This window comes from Sebastes umbrosus, chromosome 10 (genome assembly GCF_015220745.1).
Source record: "Sebastes umbrosus isolate fSebUmb1 chromosome 10, fSebUmb1.pri, whole genome shotgun sequence".
Lineage (NCBI taxonomy): Eukaryota > Metazoa > Chordata > Actinopteri > Perciformes > Sebastidae > Sebastes > Sebastes umbrosus.
In genome coordinates this window covers 16,693,573-16,713,268 of record NC_051278.1, presented here as the reverse complement: position 1 = coordinate 16,713,268, position 19,696 = coordinate 16,693,573, and the positions used below count along the sequence as shown (strand labels likewise).

The window sequence follows — 19,696 nt, the reverse complement described above, 5'->3', positions numbered from 1 at the left end:
TAGTTATAAACATGACTCATTGATACTAAAGCTGTAGTTTGGAAATGATAAGACGGCACACAAAAAAACAGCACTTGGCTGTTTTGTGCTGTCTCATTCTTGTGAGCAACGTTTGTAATTTTGTCTTTCAGAAAAGGACTAGTTATAGTGACAAGAAATCAACTTGCCAAAAAGAAAGAAAGATAGAAGCAGGTTTAAACCAACTGAACTATGAAGCTTCTTACATACTGTGTCCTAAATACATTAAATTGTCATTTCCCACACGGATTAGGAAGTTATCAAATTTAGTGTCCGGGGTCTACAAGCAGAGTATAGTTTGTCTTTTATTATTATCCAATTTAGAAGAAGATTAATTTTACATCTCTGATCCCAAGAGCGGACAGTTCCAACAAATTTTGCTGAAACAATTAAATGATTACGGTCTTCCAGCCTCTTAAATGTGAGCATTTGGTGCTGTTCTCTGCCGTATATCAAGGTTAATTGAATTACTGCGAACTGGACTGTTGTCTGGACAACATAAGCTATTTGAGGACATCATCTTAGCTCTGAGATACGGACGGTAATTTTACCCAGAATTAAAATTAAATTGGAAAATAGAAAATTAAAAGAGAAAACTATTGTATTATACTATACTATTGTACTACCCAGAATAATCAGGCCATAATTGAAAAAAAGAAAATCTTAACTTTAAAAGTAAATTGGACATTGACATTACCAATGGATATGTTAAATGACAATTTGAAAATGGAAAGTGAAATATTAACGCCTGAAATGCAGAAACTAGAAAAACTGAAATATTTATGCTAAAATTCAAAGATTAGATCTCATATTGAAATATGAAACAGAAAAAGGAAAATAAAAACCTATATAGGAAAATCAGAAAGAGAACATGAACTATCAAGATAGATAATTTCTCAATTTTCCTCTCTCCCTTTTCCATTTGGCATTATATAACCAACCACTTTAAACTAGACTACAAAAATAATAATAATAAAAAAAATACAATAAAATAGAATTAAATATATACCTCTACAATCATCATCACATTCTTTACCACTGTATTTTCATTTTACAGCTGTCTCTTTGTTTTTACACAAAATTTCACAACTTAAAACAAGGGGGAGAGAGAGAAAACAAAAAAACAAGACAAGACTTCGTCTTAAACTATAATTTCAATTGAACTCAGAGAAAAAAGGGAGGACACATTCTTAAACAATCCAAAGAACTAAAATGAAATAAAGTAAAATAAATAAAAAAATAAAAAGATAAATAAATTTAAATAAAAATAAATGTGGTGAAGGGTCTACTGTGCAAATTGAAAGTAAATAATAATAATACATTTTATTTATATAGTGCTTTTCTAAAAACTCAAAGACACTTTACATATATTTACATATTTATTTACATATATATTTACTTATTTACATATATAGATAAAAAGATCATAAAACAAGGACATCATAAAAAAATATATAAAACACACAATATTAATTACACATTAAAAGCAGTATAATGTGCCTTGTGCATTGTCCACTCAGAAAAAAAATATAGGAGCAAAAACAATATTACTACTCTAAAGTTTATAACAGAAAAATATTCACATTTTTATGGTGGATTTGGGTACTTGAACGCAGCATGGGGATGTGATTGACAGGTCAGTGGGAGGAGCCGGATGGGGCTGAAGAATGCCGAGTCATCGTGACGTAACCGCGTTCCGCCTGACGACATCACGTGTGTGTAGAAGCACAGGAGGGCGTTCTATGTTCAACAGAGCAGACTGAGAGACTGAGAGGAGCAGCAGCAGACTGGTTTGGCAACCACGACCTAACAACCTCATCCCATCACAGAGCTGCTGCACACAGAACGAGAGGATAGCTCAGTAACTCATCTTGGAGGAGCAGAAACACCAGCAGCAGCTCTCTCCTCGTGTGCTTTACCGAGCTAACACACACTTAGCAGGTGATGAGCAGAGAGGCCTGCTTCTTCTGCATGCCTCTCTAAGGTTACCGACAGGACACACAGCTTGTTACAGCAACGAGACCCTCTGCAGCCTCTGAACTCTCTGACAGCACCTAAAGGATCCAGACTCTGCACCCTGAGAGCACCCAGACTTTATGCAAGCTCCATGCTGGCTAGTTAGCTAGCTGACTGCTTTGTGTGTGTGTGGTGCATAAGTTCATATATATATATATATATTTATATATATATATATAGTCGTCTCTGTGTGTCTGTGTTGTGTGTGTGTGTGCAATGGGTTTACTGTCACAGGGGTCTCCTCTGAACTGGGAAGAAACCAAGAAGTATGCAGATCACATCAGGAAGCATGGTATCATCCAGTTCCTCAACATCTACAACAAGCTGAAGGAGAGGCAGAAGGATGTGTTGAAATGGGGCGATGAGGTAAGAAAACAAGAAATGAAACCTTTTTTTTATTATTATTTTGCAATGATCAACAACGTGGGAAAATGGTGCTTGACTGTTAATGCATATGTCTTTCATGATGATTGTGCATGATGCAATAGTGGCCTGTTATTGATATAGATTATGAATTTACTGGGGTTTTTTTTACTCTTATATTACATTATATTCAACTTAATTGTCATTGCACATAGTACAAGTGCAACGAAATGCAGTTTTGCATCTATAACCAGAGTGCAAACTAGTAAAGTGCTGCTAAGACAATACATACAAATGAGGATATATTGGTGTTATATATTTTAGTTAAATATAGTGACCTGTTATTGATATAGATTATTGATTTACTGTTTTTTTTACTCTTAGATTATATTATATTCAACTTAATTGTCATTGCACATAGTATAAGTACAACGAAATTGCAGTTTTGCTTCTATAACCAGAGTGCAAACTAGTAACGACAATATATACAGATGAGGATTTATTGGTGTTAAATATTGAGTTAAATATTTTGAGTTAAAGAGTTAGATTATATTAGATTATTTTAAATTCAACTTTATTGTCATTGCACATAGTCAGGGAATGAAATTAGCACCAGTTATAAAGCAAATAAAACAGATAAAGTAGATGTAATAAATAAATATAAACAGAAATGTTACACTAGAAGTATAAAATATGAAAATAGATGTAATGTAAACAGAGTTAATTGCACTTGTAAAACAGGTAGGGTATATGTAATAAATAAATAACTTGTAAAACAGGTAGGGTAGATGTAATAAATAAATAACTTGTAAAACAGGTAGGGTAGATGTAATAAATAAATAACTTGTAAAACAGGTAGGGTAGATGTAATAAATAAATAACTTGTAAAACAGGTAGGGTAGATGTAATAAATAATTAAATAAATGTAAACAAAGGTAGTTTCAAAGCACTAGTCAGTGCTTTAAAACAAATACTTGACAAGACTAAACAAGGCAGATAAAACATATAACAGGTAAATCACACAATTATAAAGCAAATAAAAACAGGTAAAGTAGATGTAATAAATAAATATAAACAAGGTGTTACACTAGAAGTATGAAATATAAAAATAGATGTAATGTAAACAGAGGTAATTGCACTTGTAAAACAGGTAGGGTATACATATATACAGATTGTAATTAAGGTGCAAATGATCGTTATATTCTGATGAATAAGAGCTTAACTATAAATTGCATACTGATGAGATGTTGCATAAAAACTGTGTACAAGAGTACAATCCTCTCCTGTATATGTATAACTTGTGATTCCACCTGTATATACATATCTACTCTCCTATATTCATCTTATATATATATATATTCACTTAGTCCAATATGCATATAGCTCTATGTACATAATCTCTCTGTGTATAGATATAAATATAACTCCACCTGTGCTGTATATATCATTTATTTATAATACTCTTGTACTCTTACTGCAGAATATTTAACGGAAATGAACCTTCAACTTCCTATATTGTGTAATATCTTAAGAGGATTTGTACATAAGGACATTTCTCCACAATACAATAGCTCACAATATCTATGTAAGTTGATAGACAAGGTACTTATGTGTAGATTGTTGGCATAGTTACAAATGAATATATGTTAAATAGCTGTTTATAGATGATAATTTTGAGTATTACCAATCGTTCAGTCTGCTTGTGACTGTCTAATGATTCAGGCGCTACTACAGGTAATTCAGGAAGACACTCCCTGTTGAGTAAACTTTAACTTGCTGCTGTGTATACTGTATGTTAACATAGAGTTTGTGGGCTCGGCCGTGACTTTTGTCGTCCATTCAGAACTTCCCACTCGTTTTTTGCCCGCCACCGAGTCCACAAAACTTCAGTGTGCCACAGCTTGAACAAAGTGTTTTGATTTGGAACAATGTGGAATGCTGTTGTTATAGATTAATCCCTCTTTCAGACAGGGGATTACAGGGCAGCAGAGTCAAAGTCAAGGAAACATAACGGATGAATTGGAATCGATGTGATGGCGTCCCAGTCTGATCTTGAACGCGTCTGCTTTAAAAAAACTGGTTTATAAGTTAGAAGAAGAGTGCCGTTGAATGAATAAAGCAGTGGCTGCGATGCAGTGTTCGTCGACTGATGATGTGTCCTGTTTGTTTTGAATCATTTACTTTTAGGTCGAGTACATGCTGGTGGAGTTGGATGACAAGGATGAAAAGGTTCGGCTCGTCCTGAACGGCGAAGATGTTTTGAAGTCTCTCCAGGACCAGGGTGAAAACATAAACCCCAAGTAAGTAAGCTCGCCACACAATACATTCAGCTGAGTATACTAGGGATGTCACGGTACCAGAAATCTAGTAGTCGATACCAATACCAGTGAATTTACACGATTCTCGATACCAATTCGATACCACGGTATAAAAAACAATAAATCCAATGTAATTCAACACGCAGTCCTTTATTAAAACATTTGAACATTACAAAAAACAGAGACATGTAGCCTTCAAGTAATTAAAGCAAACAATATTGTCTGGATGTCTATCTTTGAGGTGCTTTGCTAAATTGGAAGTATTTCCTCCTTTGGACAGAAAAGTACGACAGCACCGTTACTGCACCGCATACTGGTTTTTGCGAATCTATTATTACTTTTTGTAAATCCGCCTCGAACGCAAAGTACTTCCATACCCGACTCTTGCTATTTGTTTTCCCAACGAGTTGAGGCGGAGGTAGCGCTGCAGCAGCTGTCATCTTTCACGTCTCGTGTTCTTGTTTTTTTCCGTGCTGTTACGGCGTTCTTCTTCCTTCATGTCCCGGCAGATGAGAACACTTGTAAGCGTATACTGCCCCCATTAGATCCGGAAGAATCTCATCTCCAGTACCTCCGCTCCGGTACCAAATGACCATTACAGGCATCATTTCGGTACCTTTGGCACCGAAGAAAACGAGTACCGTCACTTTTTTAGAATTTTGGTACCGAAGTATCGGTTCTCGTGACATCCCTACAATATACTACAGATAATAAAAGTTTCTAAGTTTAAGTTTACCAGAAAACATCATGGGTTTCAGGAGGGCGGGTCAAAAGTGACAAAGCAGCATTCTGAGTAAGTTATTAATAATACGTGGTCATTTCACGTATTTCTGTGAGATCACGTTGTTTAGGAAGCGCTTGATTCGATATGCCGCAGAGTTTTCTCTTCTACACATTTTATTCATCAATATCACAGGCGTGGACATGTTATCAAGGTGAAAAGCTTGATTTTCATTGGAGGGAGTCTTTAAGTAAATGCCACACCTCAAAAGCAAACAGCCGTAGCAGTGCTGTTGTTAGTTTAATAATCTGTTTTAGATCACAGCGATTGTTTTGCTATCACTCAAGCCACTACACGCACACATCATTTTGATTTATTTTATTTTGGCCGGAGTGTGTTAATACTGTTTGATTGATAAAAAAAAATTTAGACAGAGACAGCTCTCTAGAGAAATACACACCGATATATGATTTTTGATGAACTACACATATTGTTGCAGCTCTGTTGAGCGTTGTTTTTGTCAAATATACACCATTTACACAAAAGATTTTTCTGCATTTCTTCTGGCTTTCAGCACTTTATTTTAGTAGCTAACTCCAACTGTGACATGCACACGAAGGACAGATCCCTCAGGCGTGTATTGGCATAGCTCCACCACCCCATATTCAATGTGAACAGATCTCTTATCAGCTAGAAAAACACGTACCGGTGTGCAGTACAGCAGAGGCATGCAGCATTGCCCTACCTTTGCCATACCTCACTCCCACTGTATTTGCATCGAAGGTGCTTTTGCTCACATGCACAAAGCGCACCACACAAACAAGTCTGATCCCTGTGACCAAAACGCTGTTTATTAAAACATCCGTTTTTCAAAATCACACGAGTTAGTGCCTTCAGAAGCAGCTACGCCTCTCTGAGTTATTATGAATATGTCGCCTCCAGCTTTGCACACCTGTATCTTCACCTGTGACCAATCACCTCGGGCTCCATAAGGCTGATCAGTGAGCTGCTCTCCCAGTGCTTTGCATAGTTTCAACAAGCTTTAACAGATCAGACCTGATCTTTCTCCACTGATCTTCCTCAGATGTTAGTATTCATTCCAAAAGGTGACAGTTTTGTGCTGTTTTACACTTTAGGGGGCTTTTAGTACTGCGTCCTACAAAATAAGAGACTTCCAAACGTCTTCTAAAAAGTAAAGTTTAAAAGTAATTCTGATGAAGTCTATAACAAGACAAACTGTGAAAAAAAAGGTCTGTGATAACAATCAGAGCTGCTCCTGGGAATACCGTTTGCATGTCCGAGCTGTAGTAACATTTCTTTAAAAAGAGGAATTCTCTGCAGGCGTTGTAAATGTGTTTGTACAAGCCCGTGAGTGTTATGCTTGCTCGCTGCCCATGACGTCGGTCTGAATCTGTGGAGCCAACTTCACCCAGGGGAAATACCAGTGGCAGTGGGAATAGTAGAGCCGTTGCATTCCTCATTACTGCCCCTCTGTCGCACACACCAAAGAGCACGCTCCGGAGCACAAATACGTCGCGTTCGCTTGCCGTGCCAAGATCGCGGCTGACATACGATAAAGGGAGAGCGGTCGGTTTATTCAATCAGAAAGGTCATCGTGGTACCGAGATCAGGGGGCCGTTTTTCTCGACGGCCTCCTTCCTCGTTGACCTATAAAGTAGATTGTTTTCACAACACTGTGCATTCATATCTGTGCAGTCACCCCACGCTTTGGAGACCAGAATATGGCAGCTACATGATTGAAGGAACTCCAGGGCAGCCGTACGGCGGGACGATGTCAGAGTTCAACACTGTGGAGGGCAACATGGGGAAGAGACGGCGAGAGGCCTCGTCTGTCCTGAACCCGAATGAAACCCTCTGCACCATCACCTCATTCCCAAGGTACTTTTTGTCAAAGTGTAAAGAAAATGTTTTAACCGTAATTGATAATTGTTAGTGGAGATAATAACAAAACAAATACAAAACTGGGTCCATTGTTTCATATACAGTCTGTGCAGCTGTGAGGAATATATTCAATTCATCAATGTGATGGATTCTATAAGTTTACAATATTGACCATGAAGCACTTTTAACTCTGAAACAGTGTTTGATTGCGCTTGACGACATGAGAGCTGCAACAATTATTGATTAATTGATCTGCAGAAATTAATTGGCAACTAATGTGATAGTGAATGAATTGTTTTTGTCAGACAAAACAAGACATTTGACATATGTCACCTTAGATTTTGGAAAATTATTATTTGCATTTTTCTGTATTTTCTGACATTATTTTAGACAAAACAGTTAGTCAATTAATTGAGGAAATAATTGGCAGAATAATCACAATAATTGTTAGTAACAGCCCTATAATAGTCATGTATGTTTTGATCCTTTTATTTAGGTTAGGTTGCCCAGGTTTCACCAAACCAGAACACCGACCGACCCCTGTTGAAAAGGGAGTGTCAAAGTCACTGTTTTTCCCAGATGGAGCCATCAACAGTCATCCGAGATTCAGGTATGCTTCCTGGTTACCAGTTTACTATTAAATTGCAGTATTGTTGACTCCTTTGGTGAGCAAATACAGCTACTAAATAAACATACAGTTGAAGAGGCTACAATCAATTCTGTGTTATCTGCCGATACTGTATATCCGCCAATAATCATTGCCAATATATCAGGGGTTTTTTTTGGCTTATTTTTTTACTGTAGATGTCAGTAGATTTTGACAGCACCATACTTAATGCTTATACTTGTTGTTTTTCTATAATGAAGCGTGTGTTTGTGTGTGTGTGTGTATTTTTCTTTTTCAGCACCCTTACCAGAAACATACGTCACAGAAGAGGCGAGAAAGTCGTGATTAATGTGCCAAGTAAGTTTGAATGAAATGACAGCTGTAAACGGAATTATAAACTAGTTATTGTATTTTTTTTTTAATCATAAAATAACTTATTTTTTCAATTAAACTGTGACATTTACTTATTTTGTGATTTGTTATTCCTGTAAATCAATATTCCTAACCATTTGCTGTAAATGTGGTGCATATTTAGCCGGCTGAGACAAAATTGAGCTTTTCTAATATTCCCCCAAAGTCCTTTTTTGTTCCTATCTCAATAAAAAAAAAACACTAACAATACATTTTAAAAAACGCGACGTTATTTTTGAGTACAAAAATGGGTGACTAAATGTGATTTTTTGATTTGCCTCTCAGACTGCATGTAAAAAATGAAAATACGACTATTCCTTCTCGTGTTTCAGTCTTCAAAGACAAGTGCACTCCATCTCCGTTTGTGGAGGAGTTTCCTGAAGACGATGGTGAAGGAGCGAGGGCGGCTCTGCCCGATCATATCTACATGGACGCCATGGGCTTCGGCATGGGCAACTGCTGTTTGCAGGTACTGAATGAACGGACCGAGCAGAGCCTTTCTTGCCTTTCAACAATCCTTTTGTGATTGTAAAATGAGATGCTGTAACCTGGAATATTTTCAGTTTTGTGTGACTGCAACTTTACAATCCCAATAAGTGATTTATAAATGTACTTCAGCCTCTTTTTTATGACGCTCTTGCAGGTGACATTCCAAGCTTGTAGCATTGATGAGGCAAGATACCTTTATGACCAACTAGCAACGTTCTGCCCCATAGTGGTGAGTCCATAAATAAAGCATGTGCTTCCTATTACCTGACCTCTTCGTCCTCTGGACCATTGTAAAACTAACAATCTCTTAACTGAATCAAATGTTTTGAAAACAACTATGCAGTCACATTGGTTTGCTATAATCGAAATAAATCAGAGATACAAGATTGTGTCGCTTTGTTTACTGTTCCCATGATTTCCCTCAACTGTTTTCTCTCTTCACAGATGGCGTTGAGTGCGGCCTCGCCCTTCTACAGAGGCTTTGTGTCAGATATTGATTGTCGCTGGGGGGTTATTTCTGCCTCGGTGGATGACAGGACACCAGAGGAACGCGGGCTCAAGGTGAATCCAGATTCTTTACTTTACCAGATTTTGTCCAATGTAGGAAATGCTACTGTTGCCTCTGAATTACTGGAGTTTATTATTGTGTTTACTTGGATGAATGCCACCACAGACCAGAACCATACAATCTGATTTTACTTGCTGCTTCTTAAAACTCAAGCGGAAGGCAAAAGCACCATTTAGATATCCCAGTAAAAATGTTCATGCTTCAGGTTTTCATTTTGAGTATAATGTATTAAAATTACTTTTGCAGCCTTTGAAAAATGACAAATACAGGATCTTCAAGTCGAGATACGATTCAATCGACAGCTACCTGTCTAGCTGTGGTGAGAAGTACAACGACATTGATTTGACGATAGATGAGGAGATCTACAAGCAGCTGCTCGGCGCAGGTATACACATATCTAAAATGGCATCATCAATAGTAGTATGTGAAATAAAAGAAGAAAAGTGAACTTCACAATCAGAATCCACCTGATAGGTGCTTGTGCAGTAAAGAAATGAATAATAAGCTTCTTGTGGGTAGGAATTGACAAGCTGATGGCCCAACACATAGCGCACCTCTTCATCCGAGATCCACTCTCTGTCTTTGAGGAGAAAATCCACTTGGATGATGAAAACGAGTCCGATCACTTTGAGGTGAGGTTTTCCGTTAAACCAGGTGTAAAAACACAATACGGGCTTGCCTTCAGTGTAAAGGAGTATTTATTCAAACTTGTCTCCCTGCAGAACCTCCAGTCGACCAACTGGCAGACGATGAGGTTCAAACCTCCACCTCCCAACTCGGATATCGGCTGGAGAGTAGAGTTCCGCCCCATGGAGGTAAAAACCAACTGCACCATCGCGTAACGTAGACTTGTAGTTGTAATCTGTGTTTATATTCAACGTATCCTCATACAACGTTCGTAGGATATCTTACGAAAAGTTCTTCCTCTTTTTCCTCTTTTTTCGTGCGTTTTCCTACGAATGTTAAGCAACACGTGTCAATATCTGCTCGTTACATGCATACAGTCTTTTCAAAATAAACTTCTGTCTTCACAGAAAACAACTTGGTTACATTTAGGCAACAATTAGGCAACCAAACTACTTAATCAGTTTTAGGCAACAAAACAACTTGGTTAGGTTTAGGCAACAAAACAACTTGGTTAGGTTTAGGCAACAAAACAACTTGGTTAGGTTTAGGCAACAAAACTACTTAGTTAGATTTAGGAAAAGATCGACTTGGTTAGGTTTAGGCAACAAAACTTCTTAGTTAGGTTTAGGAAAAGATTGTAGTTTGGCTTAAAATAACTCCGGAAGTGGCGTTACTTAAGTACCGAAGTTACATGACAAATAAATAAACGTTGACTTCTGGTTTCCCACGGGGTACGAACACCGGTCTCCTGGGTGAAAGTCTGGTGTTTTTTGACCCACCTATCCACACCGACCTCCTCCCTACATGGCGCTTGTTGCTGTTTATACTTATAACAAACGGTGTGTGAGAACAGCCTGTTATATTCAATGACATGGCCTTTCAAATACAGAAAAAAACATGATAGTAAGACAAGTTTTGTTTTTCAGGTGCAGCTAACCGACTTTGAAAACGCTGCATATGTGGTCTTTGTCGTGCTGCTCACCAGAGTGATCTTGTCCTATAAGCTGGACTTTCTGATCCCTTTGTCAAAGGTAAAAAAAACAGCCACACACTTCTATGTAAAATGTCAAGATGAATTAAATAATGTAAGTAGGACATCTGGATCCTAATGATATACTTTGTACACGGTGCTCCGATACAGTAATCACTTGTCTTTCATTAGGTTGATGAAAACATGAAGGTCGCACAGAAGAGAAACTCTGTGCAGGAGGGCATGTTTTACTTCAGGAAGGACATCTTCAAAGGTGGGTAAAAACAAAAGATGCAACTTCAGGTCGATGCTTAAAGCCTCAAATAGGAGGAGCTGATCCATTTGTGTTGTCCACCAATAGGCTGCAACCCGGGACTCGATGGCACAGCCTCGGCTGAGAACGGCTTGGAGACCGACGGCGCTAATGAGGACTACACGCTGATGAGTATCGACACAATCATCAATGGAAAGGTGATTATTGTCTTGATGCTTGTTGACAATATCTCAACAACTACAGACTGGATGTGAACATTCATGATGCCCAGAGGATGAATCCTACTGACTTTGGTGATCCTCTAGCGCCACCATGAGGTTGACATTTGTAGTTTTGAGTGAACAGCCTTGACAACTATTGGATGGATTGCCATGAAATTTGATACAGACATCCATGTTGCCCTGATGATTAGTTCTAATAACTTTGGTGATCCTTTTAGCCTCAGCTGTACTTTGTGTTCAGTGCTATTTAGCAAATGTTAGCACTCTAACACACTGAACTAAGATGGCACACATGGTAAATATTATACCTGCTAAACATCCGCATGTTAGCATTTTCATTGTGAGCATGTTGTCATGCTGGTGTTATGCCACATTCTTATGAAATTAGACCGTATTTACGAATAGCCAACAAGTCGGAGACAGTAACGAAATGTCCACTTGATGAAAAGAACTCCAGAAGTGACAACAAACTGCTTTTGCGTCTAAATAAAATCCAATATGAACTCTGATGCAACTGATTCAGCTAAGTTAAAAGGAGCCTATATAGTGTTTTATTTATCTGGTTTCACTGTTTAAGCACTGCTACAAATATGTAAAATAAATGTAGCTAATTTAGGCTTTAGGCTTTAAATGATGTGACTACAAGACAAGCAGTGTTTGTAACCAGCTTGGAATAATCGTTTATAATGCGTGAATGCTTTTACAAGTATTTAGCTCAAAATCACAGCTACAGTGCTGTAGTACATCCTCACAAAACCACTAGCATGGCTGCACAATCTTAAGTGCCGTTACACACCGGGGGCGTTTTTGTTGGTGGGATTAATTTGCACGTCAATACTGTATATTTTTTCAAATTGTTTTTGTCGTGAATACTTTCACAAATAACGCAAATATTACGTCATTTTTTTCCGATCTTTCACACCGCGACTAAAGGCATCGACCAGTCATGTTGTGCGGAACGGGCAAACTCAAATTCGTACACTACAGTATACAAGAACATAGAGGCTCCGTAGTCCGAACCAAGACAGCAAACTTTATTATTCTTTTCAGCAACGCAGCACATACCAGATCCACTCCTTCCGTTCTTACCTTTCACAATAAAAGCCCTAGACATACACACTGCGTAACAGTTTACCAGAGGCAAATTCACTCACAGCATTTCACTTGAAGGAAACTCAATAAAATAGCTTACAGTAGTTTAGGCTGTACAACAATTTACCTCAGACACTCCCTCGGTGTGTAAAGGCCTTAATTTTTAAGCCCTCTTAAGCCCTCTTAACAATTACAGCTGTTTCCTTCTGTTTTTATCACCAGGAGGGAGTATTTCAAGGGCTCATCCCGATCCTTAACTGCTATCTAGAAAACATGGAAGTGGATGTGGACACCAGGTGCACCATTTTGAACTATCTGAAGCTCATCAAGAAACGTGCCTCAGGTAAATTTGCATTCAAAAATAACAAAACTTGATGTTCTCATGAGGCAAAAGCAGATTTTCTCTTTATGCAACTTCAACTCCGTGTGTAATTGTTCTGCTCTGAAACAGGTGAACTGATGACCATGGCCAAGTGGATGAGGGAATTCGTTGCCAAGCACCCGCAGTACAAGCAGGACAGCGTCCTAACCGACAAGATCAACTACGACCTCTTCAGGAAATGCGACAGGATTGCGAAAGGCGAAGAGCAGTGCCCGGAGCTCATCGGAAACCCAGTTAACAGGTTCAAATGAGAAAAGAGTCATTATACAAACTCGCATGTAAAGAAAGACCAAATGTGTGGCTCAGAAGGAAAGCGGTCCAATTTTAAGAGAATGCAAATCAGCATGTGTGTGTTGTAAAAAACACACCTGCATCAAATGTATGTGTATATACTGAATTATACAGAATTATTTTAATAGGGGTTAAGACATGCAAAAGGTTGTGTAATAGAAATCAGATGTGTATTTATTTTTCTCTGGAAATTAAGCCTATCTGTGTGACAATGTAAATGTAGCAAAGAGTTGTACAGTAGTCTGCTTTTAATCTCGTGTTCTATAAATACTGTACGTCTGCTCTTTAAAACATTAACATCCTGGGCCTTTTTTTTATTATTCTGGATATGGGCTTTTCGCTTTTGTTAGATCTTTTTTTTTTTTGCATTTTAAGAGAAATGTTTGCTTTGCTCTGCTGACATTGTAGTGGGACCTTGAAAGTAGTGTTGCAATCATGTGGGAAGGGTGAACCATTGTTTGCAATGTAATGCTGCTTCAAAATAAATCTGCACAACTGTAATTTAGTCTTTTATGGCATGATTTTTAAGAGCTACAGGGAATGAATTTAACTTGATCAAATATGTTATTTGAGCTACCACAAACGCATCATCATCAAGCTTGATCTTGATCAGCCTTCATGAAACAGGTTTAGCAGCATTTTTACATGCCCGCAGACAGCACATTTACCTCATTTGAATGTCGGATTGCAACCAGGAGCTGACAGAAAGTCATGTCTCGACATCGTGCCTGTTCACTCAAGTTCTAGCACAAAACCTGAAAAGGTGAACTAATACAAATACGCCAAATGTTTCCTGTTCCAGGATGAAGTACATATGACAAACTGTAAAATGTAGAGATATGTACAATAGGTGCCTTAGGGAGACTTGCCTCTACTCAGAGAGGTCAAAGGTCAGGGTCTGACAGAGAGCAGCACAGCTGAATCTATTTGAACTGCACCTCTCCACAGTCTTACATCACTCTTCCATTATCTAAAATACAGCTCCTATCACCGAAAACATCAACTACCTGGTTCTCTTTAAAGAACAACACTAACAGACTGCAGCTCTGTGAGGCTGTACTAAGGTGCTCTGAGCTAACATGCTCGTAATGTAATTACAATGCTCACATGCAAGTTTAGCGTGTTTAGCATGCTAACATTCAGTAATTGGCTAAATTTAACCGAGGCTGACTGAATGTCATTAGTTCTGCAGGTATTTTGTCATAAACTATTATTGAATCATAAACTTAGGTATTGAGCAAATTGAGATTTTGACCTGATGAAAAGTCTGGGGGTTATGGTTATTCATGCTCTGAGGAACATTAATGTTTACAAAATGTCATATACTGATGCACAATTAATCAAAATTTTATTGAAATCGCAATATGGCCTACTGCAATTTTCAAATCGCATAAGGGACAATATTTGTTAAAGGCGAAATGTGTGTTAAATTACCATTTAAAAATAATATTGTTGCGCTGCAGAGACGTTCTGGCCAAACATATTTGTTTGGTACAGATCACTGCAAAAATCATACCATAATAATTTTATGTTTGTCAATGAAAATGAGAATAATGATGGAACAGTTATAATTGCCTCTAATATCGCAATATCGCAATATCAGTCAAAATAATAAATTAAAAAAACATTGATAGAGGGAACACCGTCTGGTGCTCTTGGAGGGGAAAAGTAATTTTAAAAAAGAAAATACAATATGCCTTCCTCCATCAAAAGACTGAAGTGTAGAGAATCCAAATCCAGGCACTTGCGTAGACGGTTTAGAATAATAAGCCTATTTAATAAATATGGGCTAATACATTACAAGTGTACACCGATCAGCCATAACATTAGGACAACATGGGCACCCTGACCGGTATGCGGCTACGCAGCCCCATACACAACAAACTGCGATGCACTGTGTGTTCTGACACCCTTCTATCGGAACCAGCATTAACTTTTTCAGCAATTTGAGCTACAGTAGCTCTTCTATTGGATCGGACAACACAGGCCAGCCTTCGCTCCCCACGTGCATCAATGAGCCTTGGGTCTGACCCTGTCGCCGGTTCTACGGTTTTCCTTCCTTGGACCACTTTTGGTTGGTCCTGACCACTGCAGACCGGGAACATCCCACAAGAGCTGCAGTTCTGGAGATGCTCTGACCCAGTTGTCTAGCCATCACAATCTGGCCCTTGTCAAAGTCGCTCACACCCTTACGCTGGCCCATTTTTTCTGCTTCCAACACAAAGTTCAAAATGTTCACTTGCTGCCTAATGCTGCCACCCACTGCCAGGTGCCATTGTAACGAGATAATCAATGTTATTCACTTCATTTGTCAGTGGCCTTAATGTTATGGCTGATCAGTGTATACCAGTGCATTTCAACCCACTTCTTTTGTCTGTCCAACAGTCAATACCTGAACATTTTCATCCACAAGATGGTGGTATTGAACCACAGCTTTACATAACACTGAGCTGCAGTAACAAATGAGAGCATTACCTCAGTCTGACCTCCTGGACCAGATAATGATTATGGCTGGTACAGGCCCACCCTGTGGAGAGACAAGTAACATAGAACGAAGCCCTGGGGAGCCTCGTTTTTATTCACGTAATGAATAGATTAGAGTAAGATAAGATGCATTAGTGTGTTTAAATAGTTGGTCTTCAACACAAACAGTATTTAATGATAAATGTTTAGACATTTTGCACAGTTATTGAAACAAAAATTAAAGTCCCAATAGGCATATAGTGATATGAGAACATCAAAATTACCATGAAATAGTTCACAAATGCAAAGTCCAATTTAAAAAAACCAATTAGAGAATTGATTAGAGACATTTTTTTTAAAAAGCAGTAAATATGCAGCAGGTCAGTGAATGTTAGTGCGGCCATCTGTCCCCACTAATCCCGAGGTCTTTTTCATAGCAGACATTGTGACTGGTAATAGAAAGCACAGGTGTTACTAATAACATTAATGGCTCTGTCCTAATCGAGTGTGTAAGCCAGCGACAGTGAGCCAGCACGCACAATACCAGGACCCTGAACATGTAGTAGCTAAGGAGAATTCAGCCATCATTAGTTTTACTATTCACACCTGTGCTTTTCCTGCTGACATAAACGGCCTATATAATAAATAGGCTGTCTGTGATCAGAGCTGATTCAGTATGTACACTGGTCTTTTTCTACAACAGGACACAGAGTAAGGCAGTCATGGCAGTCCAGTAGCCAGTGTGTAGCGACGAGCATTATGGTCACTAATCAAGCTCTCTTTCAGGAATATTGATCAAGCTCATACTTAAGATGTAGGCTACTAATCAATATCTTTATACGTACAATGGATCACATAAATATTTTGCTTATAGTGACAAACCCACAGAGAATTATCACCCAACTCTGCAGTTCTACAGAGCGTTTTGGCGTCTTTCAGCTCATTGTTTTAGTTTTCTGGCCCAAAGCTTTACTGTTTTTATTCAGAAGGCAGCTTCTTTTTAATCGAAAAAAGCCCTGGTGAATCCACTGCACGCTACCTGCTCAGCACCAAACGGAGGATAGACAACGTTAACGAAAAGCCGGTGAACTCAGTGGAGCATTTAAGCTGCTGAAAAGCCAGATATATCCCTCAGGAGTTGATGGAGACCAACAACAGAGTAAAAAAAGGAGAGTGAATATTGGATTTACATTTATTGGGTGGCCAGAAATACGACTCCAAATGAATATTAATGTTGCTACATATCGACCGGATGTAAATTAGGCAACTGTTTGTGAACATGCTCGCTATATCAGCTCAAAGGTATATATCAGTGTTGTTTATTAGAGCTTGTTTCTGTTGCCCCCAAGTGGCCAAGAACATCAATACATTCAGGTTTAAGTCACAAAAAGGAGAACTTGAGATTTGATTTGGCTCATTTCTTGGATGAGGATGTGATGACAGACTGGCAGGGGCAATCTGACCTGAACTCAATGCTCAGTGGCCAGAAGACCAGACTGTGGTTGTAATAGGAGCCTCCAGGAGTGAATATGTCTAACTGTGTCAGTGTGAACAGGGTGTTCCTGAAAAGGTTGTTGGAGTTCCCTGATTGACCAAGTAACTAACTAAATAAAGGAAGAAAAGGAGAATATCTGCGGTGGAATTTAACTACATTTTAGGTACTTGTACTTTACTTGAGTATTTCTACTTAATGCCCCTTTATACTTCGTCTGCATACTTCTTTACATACAACATATATGATGAAAATATGATGCACTCTATTATTAAATACAATTACGATGCATTACAGATTAAACTAACTGTTACTAGATTGTTAAATAGCTCCATCTCTCGGCATCTACAAAACATGCTCATTAAGGCATCAGTAATAATATAATAGCATATATATAATAGTTTAACAATATCAGGTGCATTTAGTATTTTAACTTTTTGAGTACTACTTATTTACTTTTACTTGAGAAAAATTTTCAATGCAGGATTTTTACATTACATAATTAAAGGGACTATTTGTAACTTTCAGAAATGCTTGTTAACAGTGACACCTGTGGCCGTGAAATCAACGAAAGTCAGTGTCGGGCACGTCAGCTAAAACCACAACATCACTCTATATTTCAGCTGCTTGGCAGTAATGTTAGCTGACCAGACGAAGGTCTCTCCATGAACATGATTTAGATCTGATCCTAGTGTTGGCTTTTCCTGCCTAAGTGCAGGCTGATGCAGCGGGGCTCTGCAGCGTTTCTCCCTGCTCTCTCCGCCCGCAACAAGAGAGAGCAGAGGAGACACCGGCACCCGGTCGGTAACGAGAAAACAGCGTAACTCTCTGTAGAGCTCCGTCATTTCACAAGACACGGAAAACCTCTGTTGGTCTGGAGGAGCTGCAGCATTTATTTCTGCACAAACATCCCCTGTACATTCACTAGATATTCTCAGAGCTAAACCAACTCTTCTGCAGTGTGGAGTGAGCGAGCGTTCACGTCTAGAGGTGGAACGAGCTGAGCGAGAACGAGCTGAGCGAGAACGAGCTGAGCGAGAACGAGCTGAGCGAGAACGAGCTGAGCGAGAACGAGCTGAGCGAGAACGCGCGCGCTGTCTGAGTGAAGGCGAGCAGGCAGAGGAGGAGGGTACAGCGGCTACACGCGAACGTGCATATGCGAGCGCGCATGTGTGCCGACCCGCTACATTTATACGCTTACAAAGTTACAAACAGTCCCTTTAAGTATTTATACTGTGTAATATACTACTTTTACTTAAGTAAAGAGTCTGAAGACTTCCTCCGCCACTGCCAAGTCATTAATTTTTTTGCACACATAAGGCCACTGGTGATATAATATACTGAAATGGGTCATTCTGCAAAATATGTATTTTTGCTTTTGGTACTTTAAGTGTTGAGGCTAATTCGTTTGTACTTTTGAATGCAGGACTTTTACTTGGTATTGCTACTTTTACTTTAGTAAAATATCTTCTTCCACCACTGCAGAAGACACGTGTAGCTTTGATTTATTCAAACTAGGGCCGTCAAAGTTAACACAATAATAACACGTTAACGCTATTTTTTTTTTGGTTGTAGCAGCTCAGTTTTAAAGATAGAGTGAAGATACTGAAACAAATAAATCTAAGGAATCCATTGGTACCAACCATGTCATATAAGCTTGTCGCGAACGAGGGTAAATAACGTTCCAAACGTACGCTAAATTTTGGCAGGAAAAACTGGCATGGCCATATTCAAAAGGGTCTCCTTGACCTCTGACCTCAAGATATGTGAATGTAAATGGGTTCTATGGGTACCCACGAGTCTCCCCTCTAAAGGCATGCCCACTTTATGATAATCACATGCAGTTTGGGGCAAGTCATAGTCAAGTCAGCACACTGACACACTGACAGCTGTTGCTGTCTGTTGGGCTTGAGTTTGCCATGTTATGATATGAGCATATTTTTTATGCTAAATGCAGTACCTGTGAGGGTTTCTAGACAATATTTGTCATTGTTTTGTGTTGGTAATTGATTTCCAATAATAAATATATACAAACATTTGCATAAAGCAAGAATATCTGCCCACTCCCATGTTGATAAGAGTATTAAATACTTAACAAATCTCCTTTTAATGTACATTTTGAGCAGATAAAAAATGTGCGATTAATATGCGATTAATCATGAACAATCATGCAATTAATTGTGATTAAATATTTTAATCGATTGACAGCCTATTTATTCATTATTAATAAAGTTGTTTTGAATTTGAATGTGAGACAGCAGCAAAAGCAACATTGAAAAGTTTTCACTAAAGGAAGAGGACTAGGAAGTTTGACACCTACAGCACATGGAAGACATTTGCCTTCAGGGCTTTCTGCCAGAAATGGTTTATGTTAAATTAAACCACAATCTTTATTTCCTTAACCTGACCAGGTATTTTGCCTAAACTTCAGATTTCTGTCAGAAGGCAGACTTCTTCCATGTGCACTATGA

At 38.6% G+C, this 19,696-nt stretch overlaps 1 protein-coding gene and 1 long non-coding RNA gene across 3 annotated transcripts; one reads left to right on the top strand and one right to left on the bottom strand.

The window, feature by feature from the left end:
• The first annotated feature begins 1,647 nt into the window (after nucleotides 1-1,647).
• On the top strand, nucleotides 1,648-13,771 carry gclc (glutamate-cysteine ligase, catalytic subunit). 2 transcript variants are annotated; one of them, XM_037782318.1, is made up of 17 exons: nucleotides 1,648-2,166; nucleotides 2,215-2,400; nucleotides 4,585-4,697; nucleotides 7,153-7,335; nucleotides 7,835-7,948; nucleotides 8,244-8,302; nucleotides 8,689-8,825; nucleotides 9,000-9,074; nucleotides 9,290-9,406; nucleotides 9,660-9,798; nucleotides 9,933-10,045; nucleotides 10,136-10,228; nucleotides 10,967-11,071; nucleotides 11,203-11,284; nucleotides 11,372-11,481; nucleotides 12,820-12,940; nucleotides 13,049-13,230. In XM_037782318.1, exons 2-17 carry the CDS (start codon nucleotides 2,251-2,253, stop codon nucleotides 13,228-13,230), a joined length of 1,893 nt encoding a protein of 630 aa, XP_037638246.1. In that variant the 5' UTR covers nucleotides 1,648-2,166; nucleotides 2,215-2,250. The 2 variants fall into 2 exon arrangements, with proteins under 2 accessions (XP_037638246.1, XP_037638248.1); XM_037782320.1 differs by lacking the exon at nucleotides 1,648-2,166 and having other exon boundaries at nucleotides 2,251-2,400; nucleotides 13,049-13,771.
• On the bottom strand, nucleotides 11,627-12,651 carry LOC119495689. The gene is made up of 3 exons (XR_005208536.1): nucleotides 12,560-12,651; nucleotides 12,231-12,232; nucleotides 11,627-11,638 (listed from the first exon to the last, which is right to left on the bottom strand). It is a non-coding gene; the product is annotated as an uncharacterized LOC119495689 (long non-coding RNA).
• Nucleotides 13,772-19,696: the final 5,925 nt, after the last annotated feature.